This window comes from Nerophis lumbriciformis, linkage group LG01 (genome assembly GCF_033978685.3).
Source record: "Nerophis lumbriciformis linkage group LG01, RoL_Nlum_v2.1, whole genome shotgun sequence".
NCBI lineage: Eukaryota > Metazoa > Chordata > Actinopteri > Syngnathiformes > Syngnathidae > Nerophis > Nerophis lumbriciformis.
In genome coordinates, this window is record NC_084548.2 from 2,980,584 (window position 1) to 2,997,938 (window position 17,355).

General features: G+C 40.6%; 1 protein-coding gene across 2 annotated transcripts in view; it reads left to right on the top strand.

Moving 5' to 3' along the window:
* The window catches only part of LOC133615286 (plexin-A1-like), an 811,576-nt gene that overhangs the window by 550,686 nt on the left and 243,535 nt on the right, over window positions 1-17,355 (top strand). For both annotated transcript variants that reach the window (XM_061973784.2, XM_061973792.2), the window contains exon 10: window positions 6,108-6,308. In XM_061973784.2, the coding sequence (XP_061829768.2) occupies window positions 6,108-6,308 (201 nt within the window). The remainder of the gene's footprint in view (window positions 1-6,107; window positions 6,309-17,355) is intronic.

The window sequence follows — 17,355 nt, forward strand, 5'->3', positions numbered from 1 at the left end:
CTCAGGCATTTGTTTAATAGGGGGAGCAAAAAAAACATTAACATTACAAGATCTATGAAAAATACATTTAATTGTGTTTTGTCAAGTCATAATTGTGTTAGGTTTAGTAATTGGGACATTTATTTTGTTGGCGAGTGCTTAATGAGAGTAATTTGCAAATTCCGGAGACCGATTTTTCTGTTTGCATTTCTGGGTGTTGTTGATAAATGGCTTTGACTTTGCGTAGTAGAGTTTTAACTTGCACTTACAGATGTAGCGACCGACTAGTTACTGACAGTGGTTTTTCTGAAGTGTTCCTGAGCCCATGTGGTGATATCCTTTACACACTGATGTCGCTTTTTGATGCAAAACCACCTGAGGGATGGAAGGTCCGTAATACCATGGCTTACGTGCAGTGATTTCTCCAGATTCTCTGAACCTTTTGATGATATTACGGAGCGTAGATGGGGGAATCCCTAAATTCCTTGCAATAGCTGGTTGAGAAATGTTGTTCTTAAACTGTTGGACAATTTGCTCAGGCATTTGTTTAGTAGGGGGAGAAAAAAAGCATTAACATTACAAGATCTATGAAAAATACATTTAATTGTGTTTCGTCAAGTCATAATTGTGTTAGATTTAGTAATTGGGACATTTATTTTGTTGGCGAGTGCTTAATAAGAGTATTTTTCAAATTCCGGAGACTGATTTTTCTGTTTGCATTTCTGGGTGTTGTTGATAAATGGCTTTGGCTTTGCATAGTAGAGTTTTAACTTGCACTTACAGATGTAGCGACCAACTGTAGTTACTGACAGTGGTTTTCTGAAGTGTTCCTGAGCCCATGTGGTGATATCCTTTACACACTGATGTTGCTTTTTGATGCAAAACCGCCTGGGGGATGGAAGGTCCGTAAAATCATGGCTTACGTGCAGTGATTTCTCCAGATTCTCTGTACCTTTTGATGATATTACGGAGCGTAGATGGTGAAATCCCTAAATTCCTTGCAATAGCTGGTTGAGAAATGTTGTTCTTAAACAATTTCCTCATGCATTTGTTTAGTAGGGGGAGCAAAAAAAACATTAACATTACAAGATCTATGAAAAATAAATTAAATTGTGTTTCATCAAGTCATAATTGTGTTAGATTTAGTAGTTGGGACTTTTATTTTGTTGGCGAGTGCTTAAAATAACAGTATTTTCAGTTTGCATTTCCGGGTGTTGTTGATAAATGGCTTTGGCTTTGCGTAGTAGAGTTTTAACTTGCACTTACAGATGTAGCGACCAGCTGTAGTTACTGACAGTGGCTTTCTGAAGTGTTCCTGAGCATATGTGGTGATATCCTTTACACACTGACCGCCTGAATATGGAAGGTACGTAATATCATGGCTTACGTGCAGTGATTTCTCCAGATTCTCTGTACCTTTTGATGATATTACGGAGCGTAGATGGTGAAATCCCTAAATTCCTTGCAATAGCTGGTTGAGAAATGTTGTTCTTAAACAATTTCCTCAGGCATTTGTTTAGTAGGGGGAGCAAAAAAATAAATTCAATTGTGTTTCATCAAGTCATAATTGTGTTAGATTTAGTAATTGGGACATTTATTTTGTTGGCGACTGCTTAATAAGAGTATTTTGCAAATTCCGGAGACCGATTTTTCTGTTTGCATTTCTGGGTGTTGTTGATAAATGGCTTTGGCTTTGCATAGTAGAGTTTTAACTTGCACTTACAGATGTAGCGACCAACTGTAGTTACTGACAGTGGCTTTCTGAAGTGTTCCTGAGCCCATGTGGTGATATCCTTTACACACTGATGTTGCTTTTTGATGCAAAACCACCTGAGGGATGGAAGGTCCGTAATATCATGGCTTACGTGCAGTGATTTCTCCAGATTCTCTGAACCTTTTGATGATATTACGGAGCGTAGATGGTGAAATCCCTAAATTCCTTGCGATAGCTGGTTGAGAAATGTTGTTCTTAAACAATTTCCTCAGGCATTTGTTTAGTAGGGGGAGCAAAAAAATAAATTAAATTGTGTTTCATCAAGTCATAATTGTGTTAGATTTAGTAATTGGGACATTTATTTTGTTGGCAAGTGCTTAATAAGAGTATTTAGCAAATTCCGGAGACTGATTTCCCTGTTTGCATTTCTGGGTGTTGTTGATAAATGGCTTTGGCTTTGCGTAGTAGAGTTTTAACTTGCACTTACAGAAGTAGCGACCAACTGTAGTTACTGACAGTGGTTTTTCTGAAGTGTTCCTGAGCCCATGTGGTGATATCCTTTACACACTGATGGCGCTTTTTGATGCAAAACCACCTGAGGGATGGAAGGTCCGTAATACCATGGCTTACGTGCAGTGATTTCTCCAGATTCTCTGTACCTTTTGATGATATTACGGAGCGTAGATGGTGAAATCCCTAAATTCCTTGCAATAGCTGGTTGAGAAATGTTGTTCTTAAACAATTTCCTCAGGCATTTGTTTAGTAGGGGGAGAAAAAAAGCATTAACTTTACAAGATTTATGAAAAATACATTTAATTGTGTTTTGTCAAGTCATAATTGTGTTAGATTTAGTAATTGGGACATTTATTTTGTTGGCGAGTGCTTAATGAGAGTATTTTGCAAATTCCGGGGACTGATTTTTCTGTTTGCATTTCTGGGTGTTGTTGATAAATGGCTTTGACTTTGCGTAGTAGAGTTTTAACTTGCACTTACAGATGTAGCGACCGACTAGTTACTGACAGTGGGTTTTCTGAAGTGTTCCTGAGCCCATGTGGTGATATCCTTTACACACTGATGTCGCTTTTTGATGCAAAACCGCCTAAGGGATGGAAGGTCCGTAATATCATGGCTTACGTGCAGTGATTTCTCCAGATTCTCTGTACCTTTTGATGATATTACGGAGCGTAGATGGGGGAATCCCTAAATTCCTTGCAATAGCTGGTTGAGAAATGTTGTTCTTAAACTGTTGGAAAATTTGCTCAGGCATTTGTTTAGTAGGGGGAGAAAAAAGATCTATGAAAAAAACATTTAATTGTGTTTTGTCAAGTCATAATTGTGTTAGATTTAGTATTTGGGACATTTATTTTGTTGGCGAGTGCTTAATGAGAGTATTTTGCAAATTCCGGAGACTGATTTTTCTGTTTGCATTTCTGGGTGTTGTTGATAAATGGCTTTGGCTTTGCGCAGTAGAGTTTTAACTTGCACTTACAGATGTAGCGACCGACTGTAGTTACTGACAGTGGCTTTCTGAAGTGTTCCCGAGCCCATGTGGTGATATCCTTTACACACTGATGTCGCTTTTTGATGCAGTACCGCCTGAGGGATGGAAGGTGCGTAATATCATGGCTTACGTGCAGTGATTTCTCCAGATTCTCTGTACCTCTTGATGATATTACGGAGCGTAGATGGTGAAATCCCTAAATTCCTTGCAATAGCTGGTTGAGAAATGTTGTTCTTAAACTGTTGGACAATTTGCTCAGGCATTTGTTTAGGAGAAAAAAAGTATTAACATTTATCTATGAAAAATGCATTTAATTGTGTTTTGTCAAGTCATAATTGGGTTAGATTTAGTAATTGGGACATTTATTTTGTTGGCGAGTGCTCAATAAGAGTATTTTGCAAATTCCGGAGACTGATTTTTCTGTTTGCATTTCTGGGTGTTGTTGATAAATGTCTTTGGCTTTGCATAGTAGAGTTTTAACTTGCACTTACAGATGTAGCGACCGACTGTAGTTACTGACAGTGGTTTTTCTGAAGTGTTCTTGAGCCCATGTGGTGATATCCTTTACACACTGATGTCGCTTTTTGATGCAGTACCGCCTGAGGGGTGGAAGGTCCGTAATATCATGGCTTACGTGCAGTGATTTCTCCAGATTCTCTGTAGCTTTTGATGATGTTACGGACTGTAGATGGTGAAATCCCTAAATTCCTTGCAATAGCTGGTTGAGAAACGTTGTTCTTAAACTGTTGGACAATTTGCTCAGGCATTTGTTTAGTAGGGGGAGAAAAAAAAGCATTAACATTACAAGATCTATGAAAAAAACATGTAATTGTGTTTTGTCAAGTCATAATTGTGTTAGATTTAGTAATTGGGACATTTATTTTGTTGGCGAATGCTTAATGAGAGTATTTTGCAAATTCCGGAGACCGATTTTTCTGTTTGCATTTCTGGGTGTTGTTGATAAATGGCTTTGGCTTTGCGTAGTAGAGTTTTAACTTGCACTTACAGATGTAGCGACCGACTGTAGTTACTGACAGTGGTTTTTCTGAAGTGTTCCTGAGCCCATGTGGTGATATCCTTTACACACTGATGGCGCTTTTTGATGCAAAACCACCTGAGGGATGGAAGGTCCGTAATACCATGGCTTACGTGCAGTGATTTCTCCAGATTCTCTGAACCTTTTGATGATATTACGGACCGTAGATGGTGAAATCCCTAAATTCCTTGCAATAGCTGGTTGAGAAATATTGTTCTTAAACAATTTCCTCAAGCATTTGTTTAGTAGGGGGAGCAAAAAAAACATTAACATTACAAGATCTATGAAAAATAAATTAAATTGTGTTTCATCAAGTCATAATTGTGTTAGATTTAGTAATTAGGACATTTATTTTGTTGGCGAGTGCTTAATGAGAGTATTTTGCAAATTCCGGAGACTGATTTTTCTGTTTGCATTTCTGGGTGTTGTTGATAAATGGCTTTGGCTTTGCATAGTAGAGTTTTAACTTGCACTTACAGATGTAGCGACCAACTGTAGTTACTGACAGTGGTTTTCTGAAGTGTTCCTGAGCCCATGTGGTGATATCCTTTACATACTGATGTCACTTTCTGATGCAGTACCATTGTTGACAAAGTGTCCCCATCCTTGAGAAGAGTATTTTTTTGCAAATTTCCTCACTCAAAATGTGCTTTTATGCATTCATATATTCGTACATACAGTTTGATGGGTTTGATTAACAAAAACTTTGCAGTATTATTCATAAGCATACTAGATCTATCTGCCAACATCTTAAATATAGGTATTTTGCTCAAAAATGTATCAAATTCTACAAAAGCAGTGAAGTTGGCACGTTGTGTAAATGGTAGAGATGCGCGGTTTGCGGACACAACCGCCCGATCCGCGGATTATCCGCGGATCGGGCGGTTGAAAAAAAACAAAAAATTGATTTTATCCGCGGGTCGGGTCGGGCGGTTGAAATAAAAAAAAAATTGATTTTATCCGCGGGTCGGGTCGGGCGGTTGAACAGGGGTCACTCCGCCATTCCGCCCGCGCAGCTTTCCTGCCCGCCACCCCCGTAGCCGGGGGCTCGTAACAGGGGTCACTCCGCGCGCTCCGCCCGCGCAGCTTACCTGCCCGCCACCCCCGTAGCCACCCCCGTAGCCGGGGGCTCGTAACAGGGGTCACTCTGCGCGCAGTGCGCTCACGAAAGGGGTGGGGCTCACCCTGGTTGATATAGACAGCAGGACGGTGGCCATGGAAGTCGGAACCCGCTAAGGAGTGTGTAACAACCCACCTGTCGAATCAACTAGCCCTGAAAATGGATGGCGCTGGAGCGTCGGGCCCATACCCGGCCGTCGCCGGGAGCGAGAGCCGCGAGGGCTAGGCCGCGACGAGTAGGATGGCCGCCGCGGTGCGCGCTGAAGCCTCTGGTGCGAGGGATATCGCATCTCCACGTGCTTGGAGGTGCGCTCAGCGCGGCTCCCATATGATTGCGCACCGGTGTGCGCCCGGGCCGTGACAGCGTGGCACGCATTGAATGTCTCTGCTGCATTGGATCAGTCTCCTTTCTTTAACAGGCAAAAGCTTTATAACCTCACTAATGCCTTGCATTGTCTATATTAGATATATAACAACGGGCGGGTGCGGGCGGATGCGGTTTTGATTAAATGTTAGTTCGGGTGGATGGCGGATGGTTGACGACTTTCTGATGCGGTTGCGGATGAAATAATTGCCTATCCGCGCATCTCTAGTAAATGGTAAATAAAAACCGAATACAATGATTTGCAAATCCTGTTCAACAAGCCGTCTGTATTCCAAAGTCACTATAGCGACCATTCCTCCCGGCGCATCTTATCCCCCTTCTTGCTTTTCCGGTCACATCTCAACCTCTCTGCTCTTAATTTCCTTATCTGCAGGAGTGTCCTCAAATCCTGCCCTCCACTCAGATCTATATCCCCGCCGGAGTTATGAGGCCAATCACGCTGCTGGCTCAGAACCTGCCTCAGCCGCAATCCGGACAGAGGAACTACGAGTGCATGTTTCACATCCAAGGCAACACGCTCAGCGTCCCGGCCCTGAGGTTCAACAGCAGCAGCATCCAGTGCCAGAAGATCATAGTAAGCACCACACACACACACACACACACACACACACACACACACACACACATCAGCTCCAGCCACAGCCCTCAGAGCTGTGCAGTAACATGGGGGACATCTTTCAGGGCTCTAGTTATTATGGGCCTGCTTCAATGCCAGTAAATTGGCCAAAGAACCCCCCACATATGTTGTACCATCAGAAAGGTCTCCTTTGCGGCGATGGTGGGAATCTAAATTGGGAACATTTCGTGTTACCATGGCAACGCTATTCACGAATAAATAAATAAAAGGGCCAATTGATTAGGTACGGCGTTTTGGTCTAATACGCGACGAACCAGCCAACGAACCCCCACGTATGTTATACCGTCGGTTAGGTCTACTTTCTGCCCATGGACGTATTCTAAATTGTGAACATTTTGTGTTATCATAGCAATGCTATTCACAAATGAATAAAAAAATGGGCCAATTGATTAGGGACGGCACTTTGGTCTAATACGCGACGAACCAGCCAACGAACCCCCACGTATGTTATACCGTCGGTTAGGTCTATTTTCTGCCTATGGACGTATTTTAAATTGGGAACATTTTGTGTAACCATGGCAATGCTATTCACGAATAAATAAAAAAATGGGCCAATTGATTAGGTATGGCGCTTTGGTCTAATACGCGACGAACCAGCCAACGAACCCCCACATATGTTATACCGTCGGATAGGGCTACTTTCTGCCTATGGACATATTTTAAATTGGGAATATTTCGTATTACCATGGCAACACTATTCAGGAATAAAAAAAAAAAATGGGCCAATTGATTAGGTGCGGCACTTTGGTCTAATACGCGACGAACCAGCCAACGAACCCCCACGTATGATGTACCGTCGGATAAGTCTACGCTCTGCCTATGGACGTATTTTAAATTGGGAACATTTCGTGTTACCATGGCAACGCTATTCAGGAATAAATTTAAAAAATGGGCCAATTGATTAGGTGCGACACTTTGGTCTAATACGCGATAAACCAGCCAACGAACCCCCACGTATGTTATACCATCGGATAAGTCTATGTTCTGCCTATGGACGTATTTTAAATTGGGATCATTTTGTGTAACCATGGCAATGCTATTCACGAATAAATAAAAAAATGGGCCAATTGATTAGGTATGGCGCTTTGGTCTAATACACGACGGACCCCACGTATGTTATACCGTCGGATAGGTCTACTTTCTGCCTATGGACGTATTTTAAATTGGGAACATTTCATGTTACCATGGCAACGCTATTCACGAATAAATTAAAAAATGGGCCAATTGATTAGGTACGGCGCTTTGGTCTAATACGCGACGAACCAGCCAACGAACCCCCACATATGTTATACCGTCTGATAGGTCTACTTTTCGCTTATGGACCTATTTTAAATTGGAAACATTTCGTGTTACCATGGCAACGCTATTCAGGAATAAATTAATAAAATGGGCCAATTGATTAGGTACAACACTTTGGTCTAATACCCGACGAACCAGCCAACGAACACCCACGTATGATATACCGTCGGATAGGTGTACTTTCTGCCTATGGACGTATTTTAAATTGGGAACATTTTGTGTTACCATTGCAACGCTATTCACGAATAAATTTAAAAATGGGCCAATTGATTAGGTATGGCGCTTTGGTCTAATACACGACGAACCAGCCAACGAATCCCCACGTATGATATACCGTTGGATAAGTCTGCGTTCTGCCTATGGACGTATTTTAAATTGGGAACATTTCGTGTTACCATGGCAACGCTATTCAGGAATAAATTTAAAAAATGGGCCAATTGATTAGGTGCGACACTTCGGTCTAATACGCGATAAACCAGCCAACGAACCCCCACGTATGTTATACCGTCGGATAGGTCTACTTTCTGCCTATGGACGTATTTTAAATTGGGAACATTTTGTGTTACCATGGCAACACTATTCACGAATAAATAAATAAATGGGCCAATTGATTAGGTACGGGGCTTTGGTCTAATACGCGACGAACCAGCTAACGAACCCCCACATATGTTTCACCGTCGGATAGATCTACTTTCTGCCTATGGACGTATTTTAAATTGGGAACATTTCGTGTTACCATGGCAACGCTATTCACGAATAAATAAAAAAAATAGGCCAATTGATTGGGTACGGCACTTTGGTCGATTACGCGACGAACCCCCACGTATGTTATACCGTCGGATAGGGCTACTTTCTGCCTATGGACGTATTTTAAATTGGGAACATTTCGTGTTACCATGGCAACGCTATTCAGGAATAAATTAATAAAATGGGCCAATTGATTAGGTACGAAACTTTGGTCTAATATGCGACTAACCAGCCAACGAACCCCCACGTATGATATACCGTCGGATAAGTCTATGTTCTGCCTATGGACGTATTTTAAATTGGGAACATTCCGTGTCACCATGGCAACGCTATTCAGGAATAAATTAATAAAATGGGCCAATTGATTAGGTACGAAACTTTGGTCTAATACGCGACTAGCCAGCCAACGAACCCCCACGTATGATATACCGTCGGATAAGTCTATGTTCTGCCTATGGACGTATTTTAAATTGGGAACATTTTGTGTTACCATTGCAACGCTAATCAGGAATACATTTCAAAAATGGGCCAATTGATTAGGTATGGCGCTTTGGTCTAATACGCAACAAACCAGCCAACGAACCCCCACGTATGATGTACCGTCGGATAAGTCTACGCTCTGCCTATGGACGTATTTTAAATTGGGAACATTACGTGTTACCATGGCAACACTATTCAGGAATAAATCAAAAAAATGGGCCAATTGATTAGGTACGGCGCTTTGGTCTAATACGCGACGAACCAGCCAACGAACCCCCACATATGATATACCGTCGGATAAGTCTACGCTCTGCCTATGGACGTATTTTAAATTGGGAACATTTTGTGTTACCATGGCAACGCTATTCACGAATAAATAAAAAAATGGGCCAATTGATTAGGTGCGACGCTTTGGTCTAATACGCGGCGAACCAGCCAACGAACCCCCACGTATGATATACCGTCGGATAAGTCTACGCTCTGCCTATGGACGTGTTTTAAAGTGGTAACATTTCGTGTTACCATGGCAACGCTATTCACGAATAAATAAAAAATAGGCCAATTGGTTGGGTACGGCCCTTTGGTCTAATACGCGACACACCAGCCAACGAATCTCCACATATGTTATACCGTCGGATAGGTCTACTTTCTGCCTATGGACGTATTTTAAATTGGGAACATTTCAAGTTTCAATGGCGACGCTATCCATGATTTAACAAAAATTGCGCCAATTTTTTATTATTTTTTTGGCAAAAATGGGCCAATTGATTAGGGATGGCGCTTTGGTCTAATACGCGACGAACCAGCCAATGAACCCCCACGTATGTTATACCGTCGGATAGGTCTAATTTCTGCCTATGGACGTATTTTAAATTGGGAACATTTCAAGTTTCAATGGCAACGCTATTCACGAATAAATAAAAAAAATGGGCCAATTGATTAGGTGCGACGCTTTGGTCTAATACGCGGCGAACCAGCCAACGAAACCCCACGTATGTTATACCGTCGGATAGGTCTACTTTCTGCCTATGGACATATTTTAAAATGGGAACATTTTGTGCTACCATGGAAACGCTATTCACGAATAAATAAATAAATGGGCCAATTGATTAGGTATGGCACTTTGGTCTAATACGCGACGAACCAGCCAACAAACCCCCACATATGTTATACCGTCGGATAGGTCTACTTTCTGCCTATAGACATATTGTAAATTGGGAACATTTCAAGTTTCATTGGTGACGCTATTCATGATTTAACAAAAATTGCACCAATTTTTTGGCAAAAATCGGCCTATCGAATGTTTGCATTATGGCCATAAGAGGAGAAAAATCCATAAATTAGCCGCACCGTTTTATTAAGTTGCAGGGTTTAAAGTGTAGGTGAAAAGTAAAAAATTTAGATTATAAAAATGAAACCATAAAAAAGCAAAGGAAACAGAACAAATGCAGTTAAAAACAATGCATACAGAAAGCAAGAATAAGTCTTACAAAATGTGAAAGTTAAAAGCGGTATGTTTTTAAGTTATTCTTCTTGAGTATGTAACAACCAAAAAAAACATGTTTTAAAACGCTCCTTTCATAACAAGTATCTCCACTGTGTGCCAAAACTGGCCTTCAAAAGCAGAACCACATCCTTGCAACGCAGGTATTACTTTTGATGACTCCCCCTGCAAAATGTCAAAAACATTGCTTTGTTGACATTGTGATCTTCGTGGAAATACTGAATGTCTTTTCATCTCGCTACACGTCAAACGGCGAGGGACGTGAATGACTCAATAATACGACCTTGTCGCTGTGAAACATTCATTTTCTTTCAGGGAGCGTGTTCATATTTCACTCCTTTGACATGTTTTTAAAGGTGAGTGACGCTGGCAAGTCAAATGAGGCTGATTTCAGTGTAAAATATCAATTCAATACGTTGATGACTTCAGAAGTTTTATTTTGCATTATATCAGTATGTGGAATTCAATTATGGAATGGATTAAGCAAAGAAATCAAACAATGTACTAATATGATCCTACTGCCATCTAATTTGTCACGTTTTATGTGTCAGGTAAAGCGCTTCTCCTTATACTGACGTTGTGGTCGAAGTTGGAATTTCCACAAAAAGACATTTTAAGATATTCTACACCCTACTGCCATCTGACGTGGCTAGTGCACCCCCCCGAATTTGTCACGTTTTATGTGTCAGGTAAAGCGCAACGAATGGGGCCTAATGAATCTCCTTCCTACTGTCAGCTGGGGCTGAGGTACCACTAAACGCTTCTCTTGAAACAGGAACAATGTGTAAATTAAAGCTGCAAGCAGCATTGGTCGGGCCCGCACATTTGGCAGGTGCTAGTCCTAAGTGTCCCAATACTTTTGTCCAGTTTTAGTCCTAAGTGTCCCAATACTTTTGCCCAGTGGTAATCCGAAGTGTCCCAATATTTATGTCAAGTTGTAGTCAAGTGTCCCAATACTTTTGTCAAGTGTTAGTCCCAAGTGGCCCAAAACTTTTGTCAAGTTTTAGTCCCAAGTTTCCCAATACTTTTGTCAAGTTGTAGTCCCAAGTGTCCCAATACTTTTGTCCAGTTGTCGTCCTAAGTGTCCCAATACTTTTGTCCAGTGGTAGTTCTGTGTCCCAATACTTTTGTCCAGTTGTCGTCCTAAGTGTCCCAATACTTTTGTCCAGTTTTAGTCCTAAGTGTCCCAAAACATTTGTCCAGTTTTAGTCCTAAGTGTCCCAATACTTTTGTCCAGTGGTAGTTCTATGTGTCCCAATACTTTTGTCAAGTTTTAGTCCCAAGTGGCCCAATACTTTTGTCAGGTTTTAGTCCTAAGTGTCCCAATACTTTTGCCCAGTGGTAATCCGAAGTGTCCCAATATTTATGTCAAGTTGTAGTCAAGTGTCCCAATACTTTTGTCAAGTTTTAGTCCCAAGTGGCCCAAAACTTTTGTCAAGTTTTAGTCCCAAGTTTCCCAATACTTTTGTCAAGTTGTAGTCCCAAGTGTCCCAATACTTTTGTCCAGTTTTAGTCCTAAGTGTCCCAAAACATTTGTCCAGTTTTAGTCCTAAGTGTCCCAATACTTTTGTCCAGTGGTAGTTCTATGTGTCCCAATACTTTTGTCAAGTTTTAGTCCCAAGTGGCCCAATACTTTTGTCAAGTTTTAGTCCTAAGTGTCCCAATACTTTTGCCCAGTGGTAATCCGATGTGTCCCAATATTTATGTCAAGTTGTAGTCAAGTGTCCCAATACTTTTGTCAAGTTTTAGTCCCAAGTGGCCCAAAACTTTTGTCAAGTTGTAGTCCCAAGTGTCCCAATACTTTTGTCCAGTTGTCGTCCTAAGTGTCCCAATACTTTTGTCCAGTTTTAGTCCTAAGTGTCACAAAACATTTGTCCAGTTTTAGTCCTAAGTGTCCCAATACTTTTGCCCAGTGGTAATCCGAAGTGTCCCAATATTTATGTCAAGTTGTAGTCCCAAGTGGCCCAAAACTTTTGTCAAGTTTTAGTCCCAAGTGTCCCAATACTTTTGTCAAGTTTTAGTCCCAAGTGGCCCAAAACTTTTGTCAAGTTTTAGTCCCAAGTTTCCCAATACTTTTGTCAAGTTGTAGTCCCAAGTGTCCCAATACTTTTGTCCAGTGGTAGTTCTATGTGTCCCAATACTTTGGTCAAGTTTTAGTCCCAAGTTTCTCAATACTTTTGTCAAGTTGTAGTCCAGAGTGTCCCAATACTTTTGTCCAGTTGTTGTCCTAAGTGTCCCAATACTTTTGTCCAGTTTTAGTCCTAAGTGTCACAAAACATTTGTCCAGTTTTAGTCCCAAGTGTCCCAATACTTTTGTCCAGTTGTCGTCCTAAGTGTCCCAATACTTTTGTCCAGTTTTAGTCCAAAGTGTCACAAAACATTTGTCCAGTTTTAGTCCTAAGTGTCCCAATACTTTTGCCCAGTGGTAATCAGATGTGTCCCAATATTTATGTCAAGTTGTAGTCAAGTGTCCCAGTACTTTTGTCAAGTTTTAGTCCCAAGTGGCCCAAAACTTTTGTCAAGTTTTAGTCCCAAGTTTCTCAATACTTTTGTCAAGTTGTAGTCCCAAGTGTCCCAATACTTTTGTCCAGTTGTCGTCCTAAGTGTCCCAATACTTTTGTCCAGTTTTAGTCCTAAGTGTCCCAAAACATTTGTCCAGTTTTAGTCCTAAGTGTCCCAATACTTTTGTCCAGTGGTAGTTCTATGTGTCCCAATACTTTTGTCAAGTTTTAGTCCCAAGTGGCCCAATACTTTTGTCAAGAATTAGTCCTAAGTGGCCCAATACTTTTGCCCAGTGGTAATCCGAAGTGTCCCAATATTTATGTCAAGTTGTAGTCAAGTGTCCCAATACTTTTGTCAAGTTTTAGTCCCAAGTGGCCCAAAACTTTTGTCAAGTTTTAGTCCCAAGTTTCCCAATACTTTTGTCAAGTTGTAGTCCCAAGTGTCCCAATACTTTTGTCCGGTGGTAGTCCTAAGTGTCCCAATACTTTTGTCTAGTGTACCTACCTTGTCTGCATTGTGTGGGCACGCTGGTGCTTCCTGCTTTTAAGCAGCTATCTTAAAAAAACAGCAGCGCAGCAGCATCAGCGCAGCGGGTCTTTGAAGGGTCATAAAATCAAAACCGGAGCAGGTATTAAAACGCTGTTCTGTTATTTTATACACAAGGGTTTAATCTCTCTCCTGTGTTAGTTTGAAGCCGAAACGACAAACGCGCTCAGAGGAGATAGATTTTGAAGAAAGGTGACCGGTTTTTACAAAAATGTTGTTTTGAAGGGGGAATAGTAAACTTCCTGTTGATTTTTGCTGGGGGTTGTCAATTTATGAAATTTAGGTCTAAGTGAGACCTACATATAGGTTTTTTGTTTCATGTCTCTCCGACCTTCCCAGTGGGAGTTACAGGCAGTTTTGTCAGTTTTTTCATCCGAGGAGCAGTTTTTTGTGCGTTTTATTAAAAAATTGCGCTAGAGCACAATTTTGAGATTTGGGGTTAGGTTTTTTTATTAGATCACAATTTTTGCCAGTCCTGATGTGTGCGTTCAGTTTGGTGAGTTTTGAAGCATGTTAAGGGGGTCAAATTACAGCTCAAAGAGGCAAAAGTGACTGTTTTTAGTACTTTTTTGTCTTGAAGGGGGAATTGCCAACTTCCTGTTGATTTTAACCCAAGAATGTACTATTATGAAATGTAGGTCTAAGTCAGACCTACATAGAGGTTTTTGTTTCATGTCTCTCCGACCTTTCCAGTGGGAGTTACAGGCAGTTTTGTCAGTTTTTTCATCCGAGGGGCAGTTTTTTGTGCGTTTTATTTAAAAATTGCGCTAGAGCACAATTTTGAGATTTGGGGTTAGGTTTTTTTATTAGATCACAATTTTTGCCAGTCCTGATGTGTGCGTTCAGTTTGGTGAGTTTTGAAGCATGTTAAGGGGGTCAAATTACAGCTCAAAGAGGCAAAAGTGACTGTTTTTAGTACTTTTTTGTCTTGAAGGGGGAATTGCCAACTTCCTGTTGATTTTAACCCAAGAATGTACTATTATGAAATGTAGGTCTAAGTCAGACCTACATAGAGGTTTTTGTTTCATGTCTCTCCGACCTTTCCAGTGGGAGTTACAGGCAGTTTTGTCAGTTTTTTCATCCGAGGGGCAGTTTTTTGTGCGTTTTATTTAAAAATTGCGCTAGAGCACAATTTTGAGATTTGGGGTTAGGTTTTTTTATTAGATCACAATTTTTGCCAGTCCTGATGTGTGCGTTCAGTTTGGTGAGTTTTGAAGCATGTTAAGAAGGTCAAATTACAGCTCAAAGAGGCAAAAGTGACTGTTTTTAGTACGTTTTTGTCTTGAAGGGGGAATTGACAACTTCCTGTTGATTTTAGCCCAAGAACGTAATATATATGAGATGTAGGTCTAAGTCAGACCTACATAGAGGTTTTTGTTTCATGTCTCTCCGACCTTCCTAGTGGGAGTTACAGGCAGTTTTGTCAGTTTTTTCATCCGAGGAGCAGTTTTTTGTGCGTTTTATTAAACAATTGCGCTAGAGCACAATTTTGAGATTTGGGGTTAGGTTTTTTCATTAGATCACAATTTTTGCCAGTCCTGATGTGTGCGTTCAGTTTGGTGAGTTTTGAAGCATGTTAAGGGGGTCAAATTACAGCTCAAAGAGGCAAAAGTGACTGTTTTTAGTACTTTTTTGTCTTGAAGGGGGAATTGCCAACTTCCTGTTGATTTTAGCCCAAGAATGTACTATTATGAAATGTAGGTCTAAGTCAGACCTACATAGATGTTTTTGTTTCATGTCTCTTTGATCTTCCCAGTGGGAGTTACAGGCAGTTTTGTCAGTTTTTTCATCCGAGGGGCAGTTTTTTGTGCGTTTTATTAAAAAATTGCGCTAGAGCACAATTTTGAGATTTGGGGTTAGGTTTTTTCATTAGATCACAATTTTTGCCAGTCCTGATGTGTGTGTTCAGTTTGGTGAGTTTTGAAGCATGTTAAGGGGGTCAAATTACAGCTCAAAGAGGCAAAAGTGGCTGTTTTTAGTACTTTTTTTTCTTGAAGGGGGAATTGCCAACTTCCTGTTGATTTTAGCCCAAGAATGTACTATTATGAAATGTAGGTCTAAGTCTGACCTACATAGAGGTTTTTGTTTCATGTCTCTCCGACCTTTCTAGTGGGAGTTAAAGGCAGTTTTGTCAGTTTTTTCATCCGAGGAGCAGTTTTTTGTGCGTTTTATTAAAAAATTGCGCTAGAGCACAGTTTTGAGATTTGGGGTTAGGTTTTTTTATTACATCACAATGTTTGCCAGTCCTGATGTGTGCGTTCAGTTTGGTGAGTTTTGAAGCATGTTAAGGGGGTCAAATTACAGCTCAAAGAGGCAAAAGTGACTGTTTTTAGTACTTTTTTGTCTTGAAGGGGGAATTGCCAACTTCCTGTTGATTTTAGCCCAAGAATGTACATTATGAAATGTAGGTCTAAGTCAGACCTACATAGAGGTTTTTGTTTCATGTCTCTCCGACCTTCCTAGTGGGAGTTACAGGCAGTTTTGTCAGTTTTTTCATCCGAGGAGCAGTTTTTTGTGCGTTTTATTAAAAAATTGCGCTAGAGCACGATTTTGAGATTTGGGGTTAGGTTTTTTTATTATATCACAATTTTTGCCAGTCCTGGTGTGTGCGTTCAGTTTGGTGAGTTTTGAAGCATGTTAAGGGGGTCAAATTACAGCTCAAAGAGGCAAAAGTGACTGTTTTTAGTACTTTTTTGTCTTGAAGGGGGAATTGCCAACTTCCTGTTGATTTTAGCCCAAGAATGTACTATTATGAAATGTAGGTCTAAGTCTGACCTACATAGAGGTTTTTGTTTCATGTCTCTTCGACCTTCCCAGTGGGAGTTACAGGCAGTTTTGTCAGTTTTTTCATCCGAGGAGCAGTTTTTTGTGCGTTTTATTAAAAAATTGCGCTAGAGCACAATTTTGAGATTTGGGGTTAGGTTTTTTATTACATCACAATTTTTTGCCAGTCCTGATGTGTGCGTTCAGTTTGCTGAGTTTTGAAGCATGTTAAGGGGGTCAAATTACAGCTCAAAGAGGCAAAAGTGACTGTTTTTAGTACTTTTTTGTCTTGAAGGGGGAATTGCCAACTTCCTATTGATTCTAGCCCAAGAATGTACTATTATGAAATGTAGGTCTAAGTGAGACCTACATAGAGGTTTTTGTTTCATGTCTCTCCGACCTTCCTAGTGGGAGTTACAGGCAGTTTTGTCAGTTTTTTCATCCGAGGAGCAGTTTTTTGTGCGTTTTATTAAAAAATTGTGCTAGAGCACAATTTGGGGTTTGGGGTTAGTTTTTTTCATTAGATCACAATTTTTGCCAGTCCTGATGTGTGCGTTCAGTTTGGTGAGTTTTGAAGCATGTTAAGGGGGTCAAATTACAGCTCAAAGAGGCAAAAGTGACTGTTTTTAGTACTTTTTTGTCTTGAAGGGGGAATTTCCAACTTCCTGTTGATTTTAGCCCAAGAATGTACTGTTATGAAATGTAGGTCTAAGTCAGACCTACATAGAGGTTTTTGTTTCATGTCTCTCCGACCTTCCTAGTGGGAGTTACAGGCAGTTTTGTCAGTTTTTTCATCCGAGGAGCAGTTTTTTGTGCGTTTTATTAACAAATTGCGCTAGAGCACAATTTTGAGATTTGGGGTTAGGTTTTTTTATTAGATCGCAATTTTTGCCAGTCCTGATGTGTGCGTTCAGTTTGGTGAGTTTTGAAGCATGTTAAGGGGGTCAAATTACAGCTCAAAGAGGCAAAAGTGACTGTTTTTAGTACTTTTTTGTATTGAAGGGGGAATTGCCAACTTCCTATTGATTCTAGCCCAAGAATGTACTATTATGAAATGTAGGTCTAAGTGAGACCTACATAGAGGTTTTTGTTTCATGTCTCTCCGACCTTCCTAGTGGGAGTTACAGGCAGTTTTGTCAGTTT